Here is a 25,673-nt window from a genome sequence, read left to right as displayed (position 1 = left end):
AGCATATTTCGCGTTTTATAGCATATTTTTGCATATTTAACTCATAACTGCATATTTTCTTTTTGTTCATTATTTTGTTTTATAAATATAATTTTATTGTTTGTATTGTAATTTTTCATTATTATATTTTACTATTTTGTTAAGTCGAAGCTAATGTAAATTGTCAATAAAAGATTACATTGGCTGGGGTACATCTGGTCAGTAGTACTATTGACAATGTCACTAGTAAATCACTACAAATTCACTATTTGCATTCCATGCAGGGATGTTATTATGGGCAACTTAAGTAAATTGCACTTTAACAAAATGTTGGATACATTAAAAAAAACTTAAGGTAGCTTGATATAGTTATTGTTGGGCATTAATAGTTTACCACTAATATAAAATTAAACAACTATTCAACAAATGTTCAGAATATTAGGATCCACCGAAAATCTTGTGTTCAAAACCGTTGATAGATTTACACAAATTGTAACGAAGATATTAAGAAATCATTAAAAAACGATATATATGGATATCGATCGACGAAACAATGGATGAGAAAGGAAGAAACATAGGAAATGTCACGGTATTTTGAGTCCCAATGAAAAAAAAATTATAAAAAATCAAAAAGGTTTCTTAATTTCCGTAGGATTAAATAGAACAAATCATTCCACAATTGTATGGCTTTTTGATAATTCTATTTAAATTTTGGAAGAAAACATAACGCATGTGGAGAAGTTTTTGAAACAAATGATAAAAAAGTGGGTTTAAAAGCTTTATATAGAATAGAAACACGTCGAGAAATTTATCCGGAACATCCTCTCCTTACTGATCGTATAAACATTAGGGTACATGCTTGAGGTATTAGGCAGTTTAAAAGATGAGACAAATCAATTGATTAAGATCGTCTAAAAAACTCTACGGAAATATAAAACAAAGATTTAGTTAGAAAATTTGAAAACTTAGGTAAACACTTTTTTTACTAAATATAATAAAATGAATTGAACCAAACTATTTTAATATACTGCCAAAGTCAATAAAATCGAAATTTATTCCTATAATAACCAATTTTTATTTATGAGCTCATTATTTTATTTACTTCTTATATATTTGTTTAATAAAACGTTGAAATCAAACAATAACCAACTATTTTAAGTGCATATTTTTTTATAATTTAAGAGGATATTTTTCGATTTTAACTGCATATTTTATGCGCATAAAACACTTTTTTAGAGCATATTTTTGGTTGCCCTGATTATATCATTCATTAAAACGAGCTCTGATAATATAATTCTCCTTCAAATAACCATCACTAACTGCTAGCGCTATTAAATCTTTAGCATTTTGCACCATTTCATTCGAGGGTTTCGAGTCTAAAAGCAAAAACAAACAATAAATAACAAGTTTTGTAAAACCCATATAAATCAAACTCACTTTCAAGATTGCCCAAGAACGCAATACTAATACTTTTATTATTGTAGTTGGGATTATGAGTTCCTTGCACACCCCAACCACGGCCCTCATAGATATTGCCATCGCCAGCAATTAGGAAATTGTAGGCAATATCACTGAAATTACGATGAGCCATATGATCAGTTTGTATATACTTGATACGGGTTTGGCAAGCAAATTCATTGGAGCAGTTATACGAATTATTTAAATGATATAAAAACACATTGTCAACGGCCCCATCTATGTGGGTGTCTGAAAGAGCTGGGGTTGCACCCCAACTGCTGCGTGGCTTGATGGTGACACATAAACAGGCGGGCAAGGCTGAAAAATTTATTTAGTTTTCATTATTATTTTAATTTATTTCTTAGTATTTTGAATACACTTACCAATGGCTAGTAAAGCAATAGTTTTTAATAAATTTACCATTTTATTATTGTAAAATCGAGGCTTGTGGTCTGTAGTATGTTTAGTTTGTGACTGTTCAATAATTCTAACATTGAAAGGTTTTTAAATGTAGAATATTTGCGTCTAGGATTTTTTAAATGATCTTTAGGTTCAATTGCTTTACTGTGTATTATTGGGTGTATGACTTAAAAATGCGGAATTTTTAAAAATTTGTTGCTTTTATTTTGAAACATTTGTACAATATAAATTTATTCAAAGTAGCATATGGATTCCGAGCTAAAAGAATTGATCATCTTTTGAGGACAGGAAAGAATCAAGCCAATATCGAAGACTCTGTTCCAAGCGTATGCCAGAGAGCGTTCTGTATTTATCGAAACAAATAGTATTCGGAATAGGGTTTGGGGCATAGAATAATATATCCATAGAAGCGTTACTGAGAGGGAAAAAACCTAAGTCTGTTGTCAAAAACCTAAGTCGTGAGAATGTATTAGTACAAAGTTTTGAGATTGTGTTGGTGCCTTTTTAATTTTCACCAGACACACTGAGTTGTATAAAAATGTTAAAATTTAAATTTATGTAAATTTTCTTCTATTTTCAATACCAAAAATTGAAACTCTGTTCAATAAATTAAATTCCACCACAAATAAAATTAAGTGTCAAAAATTAATAAAAAATATTTTTTTCCGTTTGAGCAAAATTAACGTGTTTCGGAAATAAAATGTGCTGAAAATTTGTTAAAAAAATTCATAAAATAGTGTATAGAAGTGTAATAAAGTGGTTCGGTCTGTATTTAGTCGGAAAATCAAAGGTAAAATTTCAAGTATTTTAATGTGTTAATTTCTCTCACAAGTATGTTGAATTCACATTCACAAGTACGTGTGAAGAGAGGAATTATTGTTACTCTCAGCTTACTCTCAGTTGCGCCTCTAGTTGTACCCTATGGTTTGGGGTATGGGAATTGCCGACCGGGAAAATTTTCACACCCGTTTCCCGGAAAATAATATTATCCGGGAAATCCCAAACCCTAATTCGGACGTTGCTAAGACTATATTATAAGACTGGTGACCACTTTATTCTAAATAGTTGTTAACAGCTATTGCATAATGTGGCCTGGCGTTGTTGTGATGGAATACTACGATTTCATGTCTGACCGCATATTCTGGTAATTTTTCGGCATATGCTAGCTTTAAACGAATCAGTTGCGATGGGTACAGGTTCCCTGTGATGGTCTGCCCAATTTCAGCAGCTCATAATATATAGAATGCTTTTGCTACCACCAAATACAGAGTATTACCTAAGAGCCATGGATATTTGGCTTTGGTGTCGATTCGTCTGGTTGGCCGGGCTTCACATACGATCTCTTACGCTTCGGGTTATTATTATCGATTTGGTGTATAAATGATTTTATTTTATAGCGTTCAAGCCTCATTTCGGACATGCAAAATCGTCTTTCATGTTCACTCGGTTTCAATTCGTATGGTACCCAATTTCCCTGCTTTTGGATGAATTCTGCTCGCAATCGTTTTGAAATTGCTGCTTGAGTAGCTCCCAATGATTTTACACGCTCTTGTTGAGTTTTACAACAATATTCATGGAGTGAAGCCTCCCTTCAATTCCTGGTCTTCAGACTTTTTTGGCTGGCCTGGGCTATTTTTGCTTTCTGTGTCAAAATCTCCACTTCTGAACAGCAGAAACCATGTCTCTCACGTTGAAACCGATGAAACACATTCACCATAAGCTTTGGTGAGCTATCGGTGAGGTTCACTGCACTTATTTATATACCCTTCGCCGTGAGTGGCAATATAAGTTTGTCATTCCGTTTGTAATTTCTACATTTTTCATTTGCATTTCATAAAGTATATTTATTCTGAATCGTTATAGATAGCGAAGTCGATGTAGCCATGTTCGTCTGTATGTTGAAATCAACCTTCCGTAGCCCCCAAATAACTTACATACATGATTCATACATCAATATATCGGGAATTCTTCCGGCTCGGTTGCTATTTAAAATCGACAAAATCTGCCCACAAATGGCTGAGATATAATATGGATATCTAATGATAGATATTTCAAAGTCCATTGCAACGATGTATATTAGGCAATAGTCAGTTGGACCTACAATGGGTCAAAATCGGGAAAAATATTTTTTAATCCGAATTTTTTTTTCATCAAAAATTTTTTTTTGTCAAAAATTCCTTTCCAACAAAAATTTTTTTAAAAAGTAAAAAAAAACTAAAAAATATTTAAAAAAAATTTTAATTTTGTTTAAATAAAAATGTTTAAAAAAAAATATTTTTAAGTATAATATGGTGAAGGGTATATAAGATTCGGAACAGCCGTATATAGCTCTTACTTGTTCAATTTAATGAAGTTAAACAAAACTTCCAGCATATGACGCTTTGTTGGCACAAAATTCGACATTTTCGATTATTATTTACCCCATGTCTATACTTGACAAATATTTATCATAACAATTAATTTTGTTGTCAAGAAAAACTTGCCTGAGCAAAATCTAATATATAAATTGAGACTATACCAGATAATTTTTTATCTTGACAACCATTTTGACCTTTATCATGATAAAAATATATCAGGTATAGACAGGGTATTAGTATTATTGCTTCGTTATGACAAAATTGTTATTGCTTTTCCTCAGACAAGTTTGTCTTGACAACAAACGTCACTAATTGTTATGATAAATATTTGTCAAGTATAGACAGGTGGTCACACAATAATGTTCAATAACTAAGTGAGAATAAATGACAGATATGAGATATAAGTTATTGAAAACAAAAACCGCATTCACAATTTAAGAAATCTATTGTAAATCCCGCATTCTTAAGTCATACACCCATTAATTCCGAATTAAGATTTCAGTGAATTAAGCTCAAATTGATTTAATTAATTCGAATTCTGATTTCAAAGTATTTCAGTATATATGTATTTCGTTTCACAAAACATTTCTTCAAGATTACTTATAAAACTTACGATTCTCAGATGTTAGTCCATACACTAAGATCTAATCTATTATTTTCTTGGAATTATAGAATCTATGGAAATAAAACACATTTTAATTTTTCCAATCTTAAATAATTTACTGAAATTTATTCATGTTCAATATTTTGTTTTGTTGTTGTTTTTTGTTTAAATATATATGTATGTTTGTATGTATTTTATGTATGTATATAATGTATGTCGTTTACTTATATATGTATTTTACAATTACTGTATTTTTTTCAATATTTTTTCATTAATTCTGTTAATATTATTTTTTTCGTTTTTCCAAAAAAAAAACTCAAAGAAAGTATTTGTTTTTTAAACTAAAATTAATTAAACACGAAAGTTTTTGTTTTGTTTTTTTTATTTTATAAATTAATTTCGTTTTGTTGCTGTTAGTTATTAATTAAATATATGTATTGTATATTTATTTATTTATATATTATAATTATAATTTGTATGTACATTGTATGTATAAGCTAGAAATTAGATTTTATTTTAAAATTTAATTTAAGGACATTCAATATTATTTGTTTTTAGTTTTTGTTTTAAAATAATATTTTGTAAACGTTTTATAGAAAAGTGTGCAATTATTGCTAGATTTTGTTTTTGTTTTTTTTTTGTTAATATATAAAGAGTTTTGGGTTTTGTTTTTTTTGTAAAAATATAAAGCAAGTGAAGTAAAATATAAAAGTTAGTTTTAATTAAATTTGTTATATATCAAAGTTTTATAAATGTCAGCTTGAATTTATAAATTATATTTGAAAACCAGTTAAAAAGCTATAGGATTTCTATCAAATTTGAAATTTATTTCATTATTTGGGCATTTTATAAAAGGTTTTTGGGTTAAATCAATAATCGTTTTTGAATATTATTAAGGGGGCCAAGAAATGGTTTAATATTGTTATATTTTGAATACTTTCTTTTAAATTTAAGTTACGAATCAACACGGAACTATTTTGTGGATACAATCAGAAACAATACAATGGAAACTATATTCCATAATTTCAGTTTTTAAAAGCATCAATGATAAGATAAATTCAAATTTACTATTTAGTTTTGATTTACTTCATAGTATTGGCAAAATAATGGAAACTTTTAATCTTCTACAAGATGGAAGTCCAAAATAAAATGAATATGTTAGAAAACGATGTAGAGAGCATCATGTGTTAACGTTTATTTTACCCCCTGTCTATACTTGACAAATATTTATTCATAACAATTAATGACGTTTGTTGTCAAGACAAATTGTGTGTTTGCGTACTGGATGTTAAGGGATTCCGTTCGTTTACTTTCAAAAACTTGGAACGAGAGAGCAAGAGAGTGTTAAAAGTGACAGTTCGAAGATAGAGAACATGATATTTTTAACTGGAAATTTTTTGTCAGTCAAAATTTACAAGTTTTGCAAGAAAAGAAGTAAAATAGTACAAAACAAACGTTTTAAATTGATTTATAATAAAATACAACACATTTTTACAAATTGTTGTTCGCGTACTTTTTTTTGTTACTTTTCAGATTGAGAGTAATTTATTTTTATTCTCTAAATAAAGTTACTGGATATTTTTTACTGGAAAGTACGCGAACACAACTAAAGTTGTCTGAGCGAAAGCACTAACAATTTTGTCATAACGAAGCAATATTACTAATAAATGGAGACTATCAGGCCTGTCACAGAATTCCATTCCGATCGAAAGTGGAATTAATTCCGTATTTTGCTTCTTTAGAAAAAGTAAAACGACAATTTATTTCGGAATGAGACTTCACATTTGTTTTAATATGAAAAACGCTGCACAGTGGGGCAGAATCGAAATTTTTTGGAAATAAATCTGGCATTTCTAAACGTTTCGAGTTTAAGATATTAAAATAGGCCATACAAATGATCCAGGGGCGGCGCTATGGGGGCTCAAAGTAGGGTACCTTCGACATGTACAATTTTTAAACACGTGTAATTTTTTTGTTTCCTATCCGATTTCAAAGATTTTTATATTTTTGGAAAGCGCTCTTATCTCTTATAATTTGCGAGTTATAGGCATTTCAAAATTTAAATTTTAAAATTTTGCCATATTCGCTTTTTTAAAAATATGGTTCGTACTTTTGGACCGAATGGACTCGATTTTTTTTTATTACTTAGACAACTAAAATTATACAAAAGATTTCAGAGCAATATCAATTATGAATCCAAAAATAAACGATTTTCCATTTTAAATATTAAAAAAATAGTTGATATTTGCTGTTTTTTGGGCGAAAAGGTGACTTAACCCTTTTTTAATTAAAAAAAAAAACATTCTTTAAGAACATATAACAATTTTATGTTTATCTGAAGGAGAACATTTTGATATAAAAAACATGTCGTATTCTTCGAATATGTCGCCCCTACGCCCTTTGGAATTTGACCTATTTTTTTTTTTATCAAAAATTCAACTTTTCGCCACATGTTCTAAAATCCCAAAGCTGGCATCAGAAAACAAAAAGCAGCTTTGGAAACCTTGATGTGTTCCCTATTTATCGCCAAAGTATTTTCCCAGCCCCGAAGCAAATGTGGACCATATAGGCAAAATTGTAATAAATACCATTTTTGGGATTTTCGCTCCAATTTTTAGTAATTGCGGGATTGCCTTTAACCTTTTGACAAGTTTTTTTACACGTTGTTATTTAGAATGACAAACTTATAAAAACGTTGAAAATTTCATTGAGTTTCGTTAATAAATAAAGATTTTATTACATATTACATATTCATTGAGTTTCTAAAACTAAAATTTATATCAAAATTTTAATAGGATTGCAAATATTAGGAACAATTTGATCCACATTTATTCCGAGCTATATTTATTTGTTTAGATAAGATAATTTTTGGTTTTACAAAAAAAATTTCAAGTCAATATCTCAATTAGATTCAAAAATATGCCACTTTAAAACTCCGTCCTTCAAAAATATTGCACTTTTTCATACTAAAATTTTTTTATAAATTTTATTCAACACAAGTCATTCAACAACGCATGGTCCCGATCGGACCAGGCGTTTAGAAATGCCAGATTTATTTCCAAAAAATTTCGATTCTGCTCCACTGTGCGCTGTCAAATTTAAATCAGAAATATCGAATTATTATGGAAGCTGAAGAACCTAAAACGAAATCGATCGGAATAAAAACTAAGTAATTGAAACCATTCCGAACAAAATGTTTGACAGGCCTGTATACCTGATAATTTTTTTTTAACTTGACAAACGATTTTGACGTTTATCATGATACAAATTTATCAGGTATAGACAGGGGGTTATATAGCAGTAACATAGCATGAATAAATTTCCAAAAAAATATTATTCGAAAAGGCCCCTTTACACATATTTTGTAAACAATTTAAAATTTGAAATAAAATAAAAACACAAGGAAAGTATTCGAATTATTTGAGTGAAAAAGGAAGATCAGATAGCATTTCTTTTTTACTTTAATTGTATAATAAAGTTTTAGTTTTTGTTTTTAATTTAATTAATATTTTGTTTCAATATTTTTCTAATATTTGGTTAATATTTATATTGTTGCAAATATTTTTTTTTCATTATTTGTTTTTTTTTAACCATTAATTAGTCACGAGCATTTACGCGAGCTTTTTTTTATAATTAAATGTCTTTTAACAATTTAATTACATATTTTTATTAATTATTTATAAAGATTTCATTTCATTGTGGTTTTGAAAATTACAAAATGAATTGTTTTCTTGCTGTTTGCTTCTGTTTTATATTTTAATAATAAATACAACATAATTTTTATTATTATTATTATGACTGTTGCTAATTTTGTTTGTTTTTAAATTCATTTCATTTAATTTAATTTGTAGCAATATATACCAATACTAAATATATAATTTTAAATTTCTAATTTATTGCTCTTGCTTAAAATTTTTAATATTTAAATTTCTTTTTTGGGGGGGGATTTTGAAAAAATACACACTACATTTTGGGTTTTAATATATGTTATGCATCTGTAATTTATTTTAAGTTTTAATTCTTTTTACCAAATTTATGTTTTCTTTTAGTTATTTATATATTTCAAATACTGGTCAGGCTATTTATTTTAATTTTTATTTTAAATATTTTTTTGTTCAATATTTGTTAAATTATTTAATAGTTGCCACTGTGTTAAGGCTTATTATGTGTTTTTTTTTTTTATTTAAATTTATTATAAATTTTATTTATTTTTTTTTTGTCTGTTATAAAGCAAGTAGAAAATATAATTTTTATTTCTCTTTTTTTTTGTTTGTTTGTTTTGAATTAAGTGAAGTTTAATGTTTAGTTTTTTTCTTAAATTTTTATTTTATTTCATTTATTTAGACTACTTTTTGATGATATGTACAAATAAAAAATTGTTTAAATAATCGATTTATTCCATTTTTATTTGTTTATATTGTTTGTTATTAAAATTATATAATTAATTAAGTAAAGGTACGTTCACATGAGAAATGTGATCACTAAAATATTTATTAAAACATTAATTTATAGGAGATCGCATTATATAGAGTTATATAAATAATAAAAAATAGGAGGCAAAAGAATAGGCCAATTTTTTGAAGTTGTTTCCTCTTACAAAAGTCATGTAAGATCAAATACTGATTAGCTTAAAATAGTGGTTACGGTCAATTCGTCAAATATTTGAATATTGTGAATAAATTTCAAAACAGTTTTATATAAAACAAGTAAAAATACCAAGTCCTGTATACCCTTCACCAAAGTTACTTTAATATAAATATTGAAAATATTATTCGCAATAAAAAACTTCGGACTTATTGTAGGTCCGAATTAATATGGCGTTAATGATAGGTATTTGAAATATGTATCATTAGATACTAGGGTATTCAATTAATCGGGTTTCTGGTTTAATCGGTTAATCGAGCAAATAATTAATCGAGGTTTAGATTTATTCGGCTAATAATCGGTTAATTTAAAATTATTCGATTAACCGAATAATTTCTATTTTCATTTTAAATTGAAAATACAACAACGAATTTTGTGTACAAAAACATAAAAAACAGCAAATAAGGTATTTGAGATTATTTTTGTAAATATAATAAAAATTTGGGTTAAATAGAGATTAGAAAGATATTAACAAATACTATTTATATTTCTGAAATCGCATGATTTGTTGAAAATTTATTTAAGAAATAGTAAAATGTCATAAAATATTCAAAGACGTTTTTCTCAAAAAGACTTTTTTTTTTTAATTATGACGTTGATGAGCGATGTGTGAGTTTTTTAGGGTTTTAGTGAGATCTGCTGAAATAATCTTTTATAAAATGAATATAATTTAAGAGATTTTATTCTTTAGATTTAATAAAACTTTTCTTGGAAAAAACTCTCTCTCTGATTGTATATGTTGGAGAAATCAAAAGCATGATAAAGAATATTCCTTTTTGGATTGTTTTAGATTTTGATTAATTTAATAGTTTCGTTTAGTTATGATCAGGGCAACCAAAAATATGCTCTAAAAAAAGTGTTTTATGCGCATAAAATATGCACTTAAAAACTAAAAATATGCTATTAAAATATAAAAATATGCACTTAAAAATAGTTGGTTATTGCTTGATTTCAAAATTTCATTAAAAAAATATATATGAAGTAAATAAAATATTGAGCTCATAAATTAAAATTGGTTATTATAGGATTAAATTTCGATTTTAGTGAATTTGGCACTACATGCAAATAGTTTGATTCAATTCATTTGTCATGTGTCCCAATGTTTAAAGGATCCCTACTGAGGATCAATTTCTCGAAATGTTTCTATTCTATATGAAGCTTTAAAAACTTTTTTACCATTTAAGTAATGTTTCAAAAACTCTATGAATAGCCTGTGTCATTTTATGGTAAAAATTGCAATGGATTTTGGAGCATTCATCATGTATCTAGATTAATATCTGAATACGGCTTCTAAAATTTAAATAGAATTATAAAAAAGCCATACAATAGTGGAATGACTGCAATTAAAAAAATATAAAAAAACTTTTTATTCAAGTTTTATCATTGGGACTCAAAATTCCCATGTTTCTTCCTTTCTTATCCATTGTATCGTTACAAGTTATGTAAATATATATATCAATGGGTTTTGAACGCGAAATTTTCGATGGATCTTAATATTCTGAACATCTGTTGAATACTTATTCAATTTTACATTAGTGGTAAACTATTAATGCCCAACCATAACTGTCTCAAGCTGCCTTAAATTCCTTCTTTTAAATGTATCCAAAAATTTTTTATGAAATTGCCCATAATAACATACAATTTTGGAATTTTCTTTTAATTTTTTACGTATTTTTACTATTTGTTAAATTTTAATATTTGTGTGTGTATATTTTTAATTTAATTGAAATATATGGAAACTAAGCACCCTTAAGTCAACGAAAATTCTATGCAGATAAGTCGATTATAGGTACTCTATTTTTGTATTTAAGTAGCTTAGACCAATTATCATTGGACCTCAATAAAATAGTAAAATATAGAAATGAAAAATTACAATACAAACAATAAAATTATATCAGGAAAATAAAATAATGAAAAATAAAAGAAAAAATGCAACAAAAATATGCAGCTATGAGTTAAATATGCAAAAATATGCTATAAAACGCAAAATATGCTAAAATATGCAGTAAAGAGCAAAATATGCAAAAATATGCACAAACAAATCGATGCCAAAATTCTTAAAATTGTCTGAAACGGATATAAAACTAACTCATATGTTTATACGACGCACAGCAAAAAATATGATATTGCATATTTTTGGTTGCCCTGGTTATGATAAAAGACTCATTTCAAAAAAAAGTTTCGTCTATACATGTAAATACAAACAAAGTTTCAAATACATGTAAATTAAATATGTATGTCAGTTGTTATACATACTCACTAGTCATGTTTATTGGATGTTCAAAAAAATATCTAATTTTAATTTGAAATTTGTATTTGAATTTGAATTGAAACGGAAAAATAAATACAAACAAATTTTTTAAAGTGCAAAAAAAAGGAATTTCGGTTAATCGACACAAATTAATCGGTTTATTTGTTATTTGAAAATTAGCAATTTCAAATTATTCGAACAGTTAACCGTCCAAAATAGGTGAAGAATCGAGACCACTTATGGGCCGATATTTTAGATTTTAAATAACAACCGAACTAGGATCATAGTGGGCTACGGAAACTTTATTTCAGCATACAAATGGATAGATGGACTATATCGACTTCACTATCTATAACGATCCAGAATACGGGGTCACAAATGAAAAATGTTGATATTAAAAAAAGGATAACAAGAAATATTGTTTAAAATTCTTGGTTTTAAATCCAAAAAAAAACTAAAATTGTAAAAGTATGTATCAAGGATTTATTGAAAAAATACCCAATAAGTTTTTTTTTCTGAAATTCAAGTTGAAAGCAAGTTTTATTCCAGCCTTGAGTCCAGTGTCAAGCAATTGAATAATTGAATTACACTTTATATTTATTTAAATTCAAGTCAAATATTTGTTTGAAAATATTTAAAATTTTCATGTTTAAGATGCTATACCATTTTAATTCAAGTAAAATTCCAGTATTCCAATATTTTCAATTGCTTGAATTTTTAATTTATTAGTGCAAATAATTATTCGTTATATCTTTAAAAAGGAGAATGCAAATAGAAAATTAAAACGTTCTATTTTTTCTATAAAAGGATGAGGCTTACGCAGTTCTTATTTCTTTAAAATTTATGGGATTAAGGACGGGTTTGTAAAAAATACAAGTAAGAGAGCTATATTCGGCTGTGCCGAATCTTATATTCCCTTCACCAAATTATAATTTAAAATACAAATTTTAAATATTTTTAGGTAAACAAAATTAATTTTTTTTTCAAATTTCTTTTTCCACATTTTTATTTTTTCCAAAATTTTTTTTAAATTTTTTAAAAAAAATTTATGAAAAAAAATTCGGGTTAGAAAATATTTTTCCCAATTTTGACCTATTGTAGGTCCAAAATATCTATCATTAGATATCCATATTGTCTATGTTAATGACTTAGTAATCCAGATATTGATCAAAAATAGGCCAAAAATCGAGGTTGGCCCGGAGGTTGTTTTTCCTTATATCTCAGCCATTTGTGAGCCGATTTTCTCCATTTTAAATAGTAAATGAGCTGAGAGAATTCCCGATATATTGATGTATCAATCATGTTTGTAAGATATTTTGGGGCTACGGAACATACAGCATACAGACGGAAATGGCTATATCGACTTCGCTATCTATACCGATATATACTTTGTGGGGTCGCAAATGAAAAATGTAGAAATTGAAACTCATGGTGAAGGATATAATAAATCAATACAATACGAAATTCAAAAAAATTTTACAATTCCATAGCTAAAGATCCTGGTACTGATTAACATACTTTGTAATGACTACTATGTAGCGTCTCCATTACTTACAAGTAATTTAGTAATGAGAGGCTTAATACAGATATACAATACTTTATCCTTCATCTGAATTCACTGTAATGAATAGCACATAAATTCATATCAAAGAATCAAAAGAATTAATTCGAAATTTTCGAAATCAAAATAAATTGTATCTCTTAACCATTCTGTTAAAAAATTCATTACAAAGGAATTAATCCTTGAATCCTTACAATTTTCAAGAATACAAATCCATTACAAACAATTTTTCTTCAATTCAAATCTAAAATGGGTTAAGTAAAGTTTATATAAAATGAATGAGGAAAAAATATTTAAATTCAATTCGTATTAGATTTGAATTAGCAAATTCTTTTGGCCTAAATAGGATGATATGGACGCCAACGACATGTGATTTCAACAGGACTGCGCTACGTGCCACACAGCGCATGTCACATTGGATATTCTGCACGGGCTATTTGATGTCATGGTCATCTTATGTGGAGGTGATGTGAACTAGCCACCGAGATCGTGCACCGAGATTTGACCCCATTAGACTTATTCTTGTAGGGTCTATGCGAATAAACCACAAAACATAGCTGCCCTCAAAAACCAACATGATATCGAAACATAAGTATATTTTTCGATACCAAAAAATTCTGTTGATCTTTACGTAAAACCAAGTAATATCGTTCTATATAGTTAAACGGAAAGTGAATGCAACTAAAATTTGAAATAAATGAAAAATTACTCATATGTATATATTTTTTTTTAATTATTTATTAAATGAAGACTTTATTTTTCTTTTCTTTCTTTTCACTTGGCTTGTTTTGTTTGTATTTATTAATGTATAAATTGTAGTAATATTTTTTAATAATTATATGTATTTATAATGGAGAAGGGTTAAAGGAAATTAAGGTGATCATACATTTTATTAATTTAAATTACATTAATTAAAGTTATACAAAACAATTTTACAAAAAAAAAATTAAACATAATTAAAACAATATTAATTAAATTAATGCAAATTATTAAAAATTTTAACAAATATTCTTTTTGAACTAAACAAATTACTTGAATTATACAAAATTTAAAGTAAATTATACAAAATATATATACAGTGGTGGCCACCAATTTAAGACAAATACTTGCATTTTTTTCATCAACTGAATTTTAAGTGCGATAGAGCCAAAATAAAAGGACATCTAAGGGTATGAAATTTATTATTAATGTTTGTAGTTTCTGGAAAATGTTTGGAAAAATCGGTAAAACATATATGGACAAAGATATGTGGAAATACGTTGACCCACCTCAGCGAACATCCGCTGTTAATAACATGATATGACCGAAACTAATGGAACTAAAAATACGAAATTTGGTCTGAATATTTTATAATAATAAAAATATAATGATATAAATGATATAAATTCTGGTCAAGCTGTAGAAAAAGTTTATGTGTTCGTGGTGAATATGTATGAATTAACACAGTCGAATAAAATACACTTGTGTGTTAAAACAGTCCTCATGCATACATATGTGTGGAAATATTTGAACAAATAATTGACAATCACGTGGAATTTAGCAAACTATTTTTGTCTTAAATTCGTGGCCACCACTGTATATAATATGTTTGAGTTTAAGTTTTGACTTTGTTCAATTTTATTTATAATATTTATTTAATTTATATCATAATTATTTAATTTATTTTATATTTAAATTTTTTAATGTAAACTATTTTTTTTTAAGTAGAAATTTATAACCGATTATGGCCAATAGGCTAGGTTGTTGAAAATAAATAATAATAAAAAAAAAAATGTTTTTAATAATAATAATAATGTTTTAAATTATATTAATGAAATGTAGTTAAATACTAAAATTAATTGTCTTTTACAATAAAATAAAGTTTGTAATTGTAAATGACTAATTTATTACATTTATTTTATTGTGAAAACATTAAATTAACCGAGATATGCCGACGGCTTGAGCTTGATCATTTTAAAAGTACTTTTATATTATTTTGGAAGCAAATGAGAAATAAAAAAACAGCAATTAATGTTTTTTAAAAATTTATTGAAAAAGTGGTTTTTAAGTCGTCCTATATATAGGACTTTGGGGTCACAACAAAAAAACTAAAACGTAATAATGAAACATTCATGCATATAACAATCAAGCTATTCTTCATAAATATAAATTCCCAAAAAATATAGTATTTATTCACTTGTAAATGTACAAAATTTTACTTTCAGTATGGGTATTTTGAAAATATCACAAACTAAAAATTCAATAACTCAAAAATAGTAGCAAAAAAATAATGCGATCACACAATCTCCCATGAGGTAGTGGTGAGTACTAAGTATGTGAACAAAAAAAAATGGTATTTTGATAAAGGTGACGTATCCTGTAAACAAGAACTACATGTACTACATGTAGTACAGTCGGCATATCTGGGTTAATAAAGATATTTATTAAACAAAACCAAACATTAACAAGAGAGCTATATTCGGCTGTGCCGAAACTCTTATACCCTTCACCAAAATATACTTAAATATAGATATAGATTGAAAATATTTTTTGGTGAAAAAAAAATTGGATTTAAAATTTATTTTTTCCAATTTTGACAAATTGCAGGTCCGAATTACTATGGAAAGTCGTTGGAAAGGTGTTTGAAATATCTGATTAGATACCCATATTATTTATTTTAATGACTTAGTAATCCAGATATAGATAAAAAATAGGTTAAAAATCGAGGCTTATATCTGGGCCATTTGCGGTCCGGTTTTATCGATTTTAAATAGCAACCGTACCATCATGTGTGTAAGTTATTTCGGGGCTACGGAAAGTTGATTTCAACATACCAACGGATAGACGGACATGACTATTTCGACTCCGATATCTATAACAATCCAGAATATATGTGTACTTTATGGGGATGTAAATGTATAAATGTAGAAGAATAAATTTTAAAGGAAATTATTGGAATTCATTGAAAATTAACAGCTTTTAAAATAAAATAACTGTTTGGAGGTGAAAATAGCGGCTGTTGCCTATTAGTTTAATGTTCAGAAATTGATATTTCGTATTTGTTAAAATTAATCAAATTTTTTACATTATTTTGCAAACATGAGTTTTGTAAATCGAAAATTATGTAAAAATTTTTCTAAATCTTTCGAATTAAACATATGTATGTATATAAAAACTACAATGGAGGCACATGTTACATCAAAATCAGTTTCTTAACCTGTCATAAATCTCCCATAAATCAGTAAAGTAATTGCAGACTTTGGGTATAAACAAGAAAATATTCGAGTACAGTATCATCCACAAAAAACGAAATTACTAAGTGCCGATTTACACCATGACTTTTAAGACGTACAAAAACTACGTCTTAAAAATCATGGTGTATGTCGGCACTAAGACTGTGACAGTAATTTTCTAGAACCACTAAAGCACTTAACCTCATTTTCTCAATCTCTGGTTACTTTTTATAGTGACGAAATACTGACAGTTTTCATACAAAAATTATATTAATTGTTTGAAATAATTTAAAAATAGCTGGGGCCGAATTACCTCATTCGATATCGAGTAAAACTGATCGTAATTTTCATATTTGATATTATAACATTCAATATAGAGCAAGAAATGTGAACATTTTATTACAATTTCGATATTGTAATAAAATGCCTCTGGTATTAGAAGTGTCACCGAAGGTTTTTAAAAATAAGTTAAAATATAATTCACACATATTTTCCCTATTTTCCGGAATAAAATTGTCTATATCGATCACTACAGTGCCATTAGATGGACATAGTAGATCAATTCGGAATAGTACACCACCATTTGTAAGACATTAAAAAACCATTGGCTCCTGCTGCACACCACCGCAACTCAAGTTCTCAATGCCCAAATTTTACATGATAAATGACAACCGTTTTATTGGGAAGCTATCTCCGATATCGATAAAAAAAACATTCGTCAAACATAGCGTTCTCAAAGACCAGTGGGCTAATTACTGCTGTCGAACACGGGACGAAAAATCCCGGGAATTCCGCAAAATTTTTCATCCCGAAATCCGTAGTTTTATGTGATGGTTTTTGAACTTCACTTTCTCTAGAAGATCTTTAAAGCTCCAAAAAAAAAATGCAGAAGATTCATACAACAAAAACGATTTAACCCAAATAGACCAATAGCAAGTTCAGTATTAAAATTATTCCAAAAACTCGTTAACGTTCAGGGCTGTCACAAAATTCTATTTTCATCAAAAGTGGAATTATTTTAGTATTTTGCTTATTCACAAAGAGTAAAACGAAAATGTTTGGAATAAAACCACCTTCCGTGGAATTGAATTTTGTTTAATATTATTGGGGTTTCTTCAAGTATTAATTAACATCTTTACTTAATTTTTGATCTATTTAATTTTTGCGAATTAACAGAGTTAATTGAAATATAACGAAGGTAGAACAAAATCTAATGAAGATTGAAATCGAGTTAGTCGGGGTTGTCATAGAATCCAATCATTGTCGGAATCGGTTTGGAAAACGACAAAAAAGATACATTTGACTTATGAAATCCATTTTAATTTTTTGTTTAATCGAAACAGAATTTAATTCTGAATTGAATATAAAACCGATAACTTTAATTTTCACGAGACCAATGTACTTTTTTCTGTCGTTTTCAAAACCGATTTCGACAATGATTGGATTCTATGACAACCCCGAGTTTATTAAATTTTTGTAGGATTTTTTTATTTGTATCCAATTACTTTTTAAAACCAAAGACATGTCCCGGGATCCCGGGAAATTTCAAAATTAATCTCGATTTCCCGGGAAATGAAAAAGTTCGGGAAAAGAAAAACTCTAATTGCCATGTAATTTGTTATTGAATCACAATGTCAGAGGTGTTGAGAGAAGAGTTTTTGTGAATGGTTTTTAATCACACCTATCGCGAATCAATATTTCACATGAAATATGTTCCCTTTTCCTTTTTTCGTTCATCAACTTTGTTCACGTGAAAAAATTCCGCATGCTGAGGAATTTTTAGATGGAATTTTGTAAACAATAAACAGCTGTTACGAACAAAATCTACTATTGTGAATGAAAAGTTCATGGGGAATTTCACGATAGCAATTTTCCCTTCTAGGGAAATGAATATTTCATGAGAACAAAATTTCACATGTTATTGCCGATATGGGGTGAATATCTAAGATTTTGGCTAGAGCTTTCTGTCGAACTTAAAATGTTCGACATTGGTAAAAATGTTTTTGGTTCTAATCAGAAGACGACTATAAATAGTTGGCAAGAAATCTATTAATGGAATAAATGGCTGATATTTTTAATTCCGAATTAAGATTTTAGTGAATTAAGATCAATTTGAATTAATTAATTCGAAACTCTGACCTGCCTAGGTAAAATAACAAATTGTGAAGATCATTCACAATAAATACGGGCTAATGAAAAACATTATGTCAATGCATTCCGAACATGTCTCTAAATTGTTCATAAAAATCACTTTGTAGCTTTAAAATTTTCGTATTTACAATTTTTTGACGTTTAAACAAAGTTTTTTTTTTTAAATACACGAAAAGGCTATTTTTTGGCAAACAATGTAGCCAAGATTTGTTTGGTGGACTCTTTGCTATATTATTGTCATATATAGTCAAGCGGTATCACCAAGTCTGAATTAGCAGTTGGCCAAAAACTGATGACACCTTTTTTTGAGGGCCCACTGATTTTCAGAATTTTTGAAGGCCCATAAAAGCAAATTGGTCACCAAAATCGCCAAACTGAGTATAGGGTTTTACTATCCTTTGGTAGTAGAGTCGAACCTATACTGTCATGACCGTGTGTTTTTTTGCAATGTTGCACAGTGTTATAAAACATTTAAGAAATTCGTGGAAAAATGTAATTCTTAGAAGAAAGTTTTGGAGGCCCATAAAAAGAAATTGATCACCAAAATTCTCAAACTGAGTATAAGGTTTTACTACCCTTTTGTAGAGGAGTTGAACCTATACATCATGACCGTGTGTTTTTTGCGTTGTTGCTCTGTGTTATAATTATTCTCAGAAGAAAGATTTGGAGTCACATAAAAATAAATTGGTCACCAAAATCCCCAAACTGAGTATAAGGTTTTACTACCCTTTGGTAGTAGAATCGAACCTATACAGTGTTATTAATAAATCATTTAAGAAATTCTGGCAAAAAATAATTGGTAGAAAAAAGTTGGCTTGTTGTTATTTTCTCAATTTGTTAACATTTTATTTGTTATTATTGTAATTACTACATAAAAGAAATTTCAATTGTTTGTTTTTTTTTTGTTGTTTATCTTGTTTCGGTTTTATTTTGTGTTTTTAATAATAAAAGACTTAAAACAATGAATTATTTTAATTAAATTGAAAGAAAACAATTAAAAATAATAATAATTAGAATTATATTATTATGTACAATGAAAATTAAACAATTAATTAGTAAAGTATTAAATTTATTTTAATAATTTTTGTTTTCATAATCAGGCATAAAACAATTAGAAAATGGAAATTCCTAAAAAAATAACAAATATCACTTAGATACTTTTTTTTTAACAAAAATCAAAATCAAAATCTTTTTCTTTTCAATAAATTTAAAGTTTTAAAAATTTACGCCTGATTCGATTTTAGTTTTGTTTTCATAAATATTTTGTGGCATTTGAATGTGTCTGTTTAATGTTTTTCTAAATTTCTGGTTTAAATTTTGTTAAAATATTTGTGTTTTTTTAGTTTTTTATTTAATGTTTTGTTTCTTTTTCATTTTAAATTGTTTGTGTTTAATTTCTTTTCAAAAGATCTCAGTTTAAATTGGGTTGATTATTGTTTTCTCACTACGTTTTCTTTTTTATGTTTTTTTAAATTTCTTTTACTTTATTTATTTTGAATGTTAACAATATTTTTTGTTTAAATATTTTTCATTTTTGTTATTTAAAAATCTTTATTTTTAAGTTTTATTTATAATTAATTTGTTTTTTGTTTTTCATGTTTAATCTTAATGGAATCTTGTTTTAACACTTAAGTTGTGTTACTAAAGTTTACTTTTTTTTTCTTCTTGAAACTTTCTTAATTTAAAAAAAAGAGAACTCAGCTGTATATGAAAACTTTTGTTGTTTTTCAATTTAAACAGTTTGACTTTTAAGGAATTTATAACAATATCTGGGATTTTTTTTGACTTAATATCAGGGGAAAATATTTTATGTAACTAAAATAACTTATTGCTTTATTATACAACAATCAAAAAACAAATAATTATTATTTAATAAGTTTTGACATAAATTAAAAATAAAACTAAAAACAAAACTAAAGTTTACATACAGAAAATAAAAAAACTTAAATACCTTCCTTTTTTTTAACAAACAAAACAATTATTTCTTATAAATTTCTTAAAAATTTAGGTTTTATATAAAATTATTATGTTTCTAAATTTTGAAATTCCTTAAAAGTCTTCTTCGTTTTGTTGCTGCTGCTGTTTTTGTTGTATTAGCTGAATAAAATTGTTGGCTTAATATGAGTTGTAGTTGTTGAAACCCATTAGTTGTTGTTCTTGTTGTTTTTTCGTTTTCTAATTATACAATATATTTGTTTTGTTTAAATTTTTGAGTTGATTTTTTATTTTGCAGTATTTTTTGCATATTTTTTTTTTGTAATTTTTTGTGAGTTTTACAATTTTTATGATTTTTTTAAATTTTTGTATTTTTGACTTTTTTTTATTTAAAATTTTTTATATTTTGTTGCACAAAATTTTGTTGGGTATGGAGTTTTTGTTGTTGTTAATTTCTGCCATTGCAATTGTCATGGCCTATGGAACCTGTAAGAAAAGAATGGAATTAATAAAAGTTTTTACTTTTAATTGAAATTTATTGAATATTATTTTGAATCTTGAGCTAGCGATAGATTTCTATAGGAAATTTTGAGCTAGCGATAGATTTCTATAGGAAATTTTGAGCTAGCGATAGATTTCTATAGGAAATTTTGAGCTAGCGATAGATTTCTATAGGAAATTTTGAGCTAGCGATAGATTTCTATAGGAAATTTTGAGCTAGCGATAGATTTCTATAGGAAATTTTGAGCTAGCGATAGATTTCTATAGGAAATTTTGAGCTAGCGATAGATTTCTATAGGAAATTTTGAGCTAGCGATAGATTTCTATAGGAAATTTTGAGCTAGCGATAGATTTCTATAGGAAATTTTGAGCTAGCGATAGATTTCTATAGGAAATTTTGAGCTAGCGATAGATTTCTATAGGAAATTTTGAGCTAGCGATAGATTTCTATAGGAAATTTTGAGCTAGCGATAGATTTCTATAGGAAATTTTGAGCTAGCGATAGATTTCTATAGGAAATTTTGAGCTAGCGATAGATTTCTATAGGAAATTTTGAGCTAGCGATAGATTTCTATAGGAAATTTTGAGCTAGCGATAGATTTCTATAGGAAATTTTGAGCTAGCGATAGATTTCTATAGGAAATTTTGAGCTAGCGATAGATTTCTATAGGAAATTTTCAGCTAGCGATAGATTTCTATAGGAAATTTTCAGCTAGCGATAGATTTCTATAGGAAATTTTCAGCTAGCGATAGATTTCTATAGGAAATTTTCAGCTAGCGATAGATTTCTATAGGAAATTTTCAGCTAGCGATAGATTTCTATAGGAAATTTTGAGCTAGCGATAGATTTCTATAGGAAATTTTGAGCTAGCGATAGATTTCTATAGGAAATTTTGAGCTAGCGATAGATTTCTATAGGAAATTTTGAGCTAGCGATAGATTTCTATAGGAAATTTTGAGCTAGCGATAGATTTCTATAGGAAATTTTGAGCTAGCGATAGATTTCTATAGGAAATTTTGAGCTAGCGATAGATTTCTATAGGAAATTTTGAGCTAGCGATAGATTTCTATAGGAAATTTTGAGCTAGCGATAGATTTCTATAGGAAATTTTGAGCTAGCGATAGATTTCTATAGGAAATTTTGAGCTAGCGTTGGATTTCTATAGGAAATTTTGAGCTAGCGTTGGATTTCTATAGGAAATTTTGAGCTAGCGTTGGATTTCTATAGGAAATTTTGAGCTAGCGTTGGATTTCTATAGGAAATTTTGAGCTAGCGTTGGATTTCTATAGGAAATTTTGAGCTAGCGTTGGATTTCTATAAAAAATCTAGTGCTGGCTATAAATTTCTAACATATTATTAAAAAAACAAATTTAAAATTAATTGCTTTCGTATATGTTCACATCAAAATAAACAAGGAAATTGTAAATTTTTCACTTGACTGCATTTTTAAACAATAGCTTAACACAGTCTGTCGGTTACTATGGTAACACAACCCATGATACAAATTATTTTTTTAATTTTCCAATAGAGTTATTTCAACAAAAACCTAAAATGAATTGAATTAAAATTAAAGATAGATAGAGAGATAAATTACCTTGTTAAATGCCGACTGCCCTCGTGTACTGCCATTTCGCTGGATTTAAATTCATTTAATTCTTTACGTATGGCAGCCTTATCCTTTGGTGTCAGTCTTGTCCATGGCTTATCGGCTCGACGATCGTAATCGTGAGCTTGGGTCACTTCAATATAATCATTGAAACGTATAATTTTCTTTTCTTTCAGCTCCTCGACGGTGGGTCGAAAACTCAACTTGCGCAATAAATATGATTTTTTTTCTTCTTTTTGCTTTTTCTCTTCGGCGGGTGTTGTTGCTATTTAGAGATAAATAAAATAAATATTAAAGAAATCTGGGAGCTTTGAAATTAATGTGTTATACTCACTCTTTAAAATATTACGTTCCACCAATTCATCGGCTGTGGGTCGCATGGATAAACGTCTTATTAATCTTGCTCCTATGGCCTCCTTGCTCTCCTTAATATCATTATCATTGACCGGATGCAAGATATTGCGATTGATGAGATCCTGCTTGTCCGGACGCAATTGCAATTTCAATGATAACGATTCCTTGCGCGCTATTTTGGCTTGACGTGATGTATCATCATCACGATAGAGTACACGACTGTCATCATCACTGCTATCACTACTCGTTTCTCGTATCACATATGGCCGTGCATTCTCCTTGTTCTCCATGGTACATGGTAAATTAATGTTAAACATTTGTTGCCTACTATTGGAAGCAAACAAGGCGGCGGGGGAGACACGCAAAAATAAAAGAGAGAGAGAAAAAAAGATAAAGAAAATATCACAGTTAGACTTTTTTTTATTACTGGGGATATTATTGGACTATATATATGGTGAGTTAGGGGTTAGCAGTAGTTTTGGGTGGTAGAGTGTTTCTACTTATGGTTGTGTTAAATATAAAATTAATTAAGTGAAAATGTGTTTTTTTTTCAATTAGTAAACATGCTTTTTAATAAAGTGCTGTGTGAAATTATGCGAAATCTGTTTTTTTTTATAAAAAATAAATAAAATCACAAATTTTTAAAGGTTTTTTATGTGAATTCAATGATGTGTGAAAATGTGTTCCGAAATTTCCATTATGTGCCCAATTTTATTTAGATTTCCTTTAAAATAGCTTTTGATCTGGTGTAGTAAATTTCTATAGTTTCCTTTCTTATAGCTAATACTGTCAAATGGAAATGTAGTTTACACCTAGAGCACTTTATTTAACTTTGTTGTTTTAATTAAAAAATTTCATTGTGTTTTTGTTATAATTTTTTAACCAGTTTTCCTGGGTGTAAATAATTGTATTTTCTAAATTTATTTATGCACAAGCCACTCACTCATTTTGTTATTGCATATAAAAATATTCAAAGGTAACTTGATAATCCCATATACAAGTAATGCAGGACAATGAAACTTTTTAAGACATAGAGACACAGAAAAAAAACATGCATAACCTTAGCTTAGTGAGAAAACAAGCCAAGCCCATTTTTCATAATTTTCAAGAAGATACTAAAAATGTTTTGTGGAAGCTACACTTATTATTAACCCTTAACTGGTGTCGATATATCCAGTTAGGTAATTGGTATCGGGGGTACAAATTGACCCCATTGAAATGAAATATTTACTGTTCTAAACATATTTTATTATTTTAAATTAAACAACATTTTCTTATATAGAAGGAAACGTTTTATTAATTCATTTTGTATATAACATAACTTTTTTTCTTATATAAATAGTATCCTTTTGTTTTAAAGTATTTTTTTTTTAATGTTGGAGTCCATTTTGACCCCATGATACAAGTTAAGGGTTAATAAAATCAGCTATTCTTCACTTAAATTGTTTACCAATGTTGTGGTACTTTTTATACGAAGTGAAATTATGCCAATACCAATATTCCTTAATTAAAAGTACTCGCATATGGATATTTTTTATTATTTCTATATATAAAAGAGTAACATTACTCAGTGACTGCCCAAACCCCAAAAGGTAGAGGCATGAAATTTGGACTATAGGTTCTTCTCTCCATATGTAGATCCAATATGAAGGGATTTTTTAAAATTCGTTTAGAACTGCTCATCTTTTGAGGCCAAGAATGAATCAAGCCAATATCGAATACTATGTTCCAAAGTGAAGCTATCCCAGAGATAGCGTTCTGCTTCGATCAAAACAAATAGTAGTGGGACGGGCAAGGTCAGGACTATAAAGTGGGCAGGCAAAACTTCCCAACCATTTCATTCTAAATACTTTTTAACAGATATTGCAATATGTGGCCGAGCGTTGTCATGATGGAATATTATGGTTTCATGTTCTCGCTTCAAACGAATAAGTTGCTTTCGGTACAGGTTCCCTGTGATGATCTGGTCAGATTTCAGCAGCTCATAATAGATAGGACCCTTTTGCTCACACCAAATACAGAGAATTACCTAAGCTCCATGGATACTTGGTTTTGGTGTCGATTCGGCTGGTTGGCCTGGCTTCACATACGATTTCTTACGCTACGGATCATCGTAATGGATCCATTTTCATTGCAATTAATGATTCGGTGCAAAAATTATTTTTTTTTGCAGAGTTCAAGCATCATTTCGGGCATACGAAACCGTCTATCAAGAACTCTCAGCTTCAATTCGTATGGTACCCAATTTTCCTGCTTTTTGGTGAATCCTGTATCTCGCAAAAGTCTTGAAATTGCTGCTTGAGTAGCTCCCAATGATTTTGCAAAGCTCTTGTTGAGTTTTAAAATAATCTTCATGGAGTAATGACTCACAGAGAAAACAGATTCGTGATAGCAACCGAATTTGTTGCAGTTCTAACAACAGAAAGTCAGTTGATAAAGAAGAATTTCAGTTGAGGCAACCATACTTTAGTTAACCCTTCCAAAATATTGTAGCCACAACTGTAAAATTCGGTCACTAAGATAGAATCATTCGATTGGCAACAAATTCGGTTGCTATCACGAATCTGTTTTCTCTGTGCTCCTATTCTCTATTCTCTATCTTCAATCTTTTTTGGCTGGCCTGGGCGATCTTTGTCTTC

At 28.1% G+C, this 25,673-nt stretch overlaps 3 protein-coding genes across 6 annotated transcripts in view; all 3 read right to left on the bottom strand.

Annotated features, from left to right (window-relative positions):
- Nucleotides 1-25,673, bottom strand: part of LOC135954414 (peptidoglycan-recognition protein SB1-like) — a 170,698-nt gene that overhangs the window by 6,071 nt on the left and 138,954 nt on the right. The gene's annotated exons all lie outside the window — the stretch shown is intronic.
- LOC135954978 (peptidoglycan-recognition protein SB1-like) lies at nt 1,144-1,903 on the bottom strand. The gene is made up of 3 exons (XM_065505242.1): nt 1,821-1,903; nt 1,417-1,755; nt 1,144-1,355 (listed from the first exon to the last, which is right to left on the bottom strand). The coding sequence occupies exons 1-3, from the start codon at nt 1,858-1,860 to the stop codon at nt 1,243-1,245; spliced, it is 492 nt and encodes a 163-aa protein (XP_065361314.1). The 5' UTR covers nt 1,861-1,903; the 3' UTR covers nt 1,144-1,242.
- Nucleotides 19,453-25,673, bottom strand: part of LOC135954412 (myb-like protein Q) — a 402,184-nt gene continuing 395,963 nt past the window's right edge. For 2 of the 4 annotated variants that reach the window (XM_065504580.1, XM_065504582.1), the window contains 3 exons: nt 23,015-23,358; nt 22,669-22,945; nt 19,453-21,058 (listed from right to left, as the gene is read on the bottom strand). In XM_065504580.1, the coding sequence (XP_065360652.1) occupies nt 21,043-21,058; nt 22,669-22,945; nt 23,015-23,358 (637 nt within the window). In that variant the 3' untranslated portion in view covers nt 19,453-21,042. Of the gene's footprint in view, nt 21,059-22,668; nt 22,946-23,014; nt 23,362-25,673 lie in introns of all 4 variants that reach the window. The other 2 variants (XM_065504579.1, XM_065504581.1) reach the window with 1 other exon arrangement.

The sequence above is a fragment of the Calliphora vicina genome, chromosome 3 (genome assembly GCF_958450345.1).
Source record: "Calliphora vicina chromosome 3, idCalVici1.1, whole genome shotgun sequence".
Classification (NCBI taxonomy): Eukaryota; Metazoa; Arthropoda; class Insecta; order Diptera; family Calliphoridae; genus Calliphora; species Calliphora vicina.
Note: the sequence above shows the minus strand (reverse complement) of the source record. Positions and strands in the feature narration are given on the sequence as shown.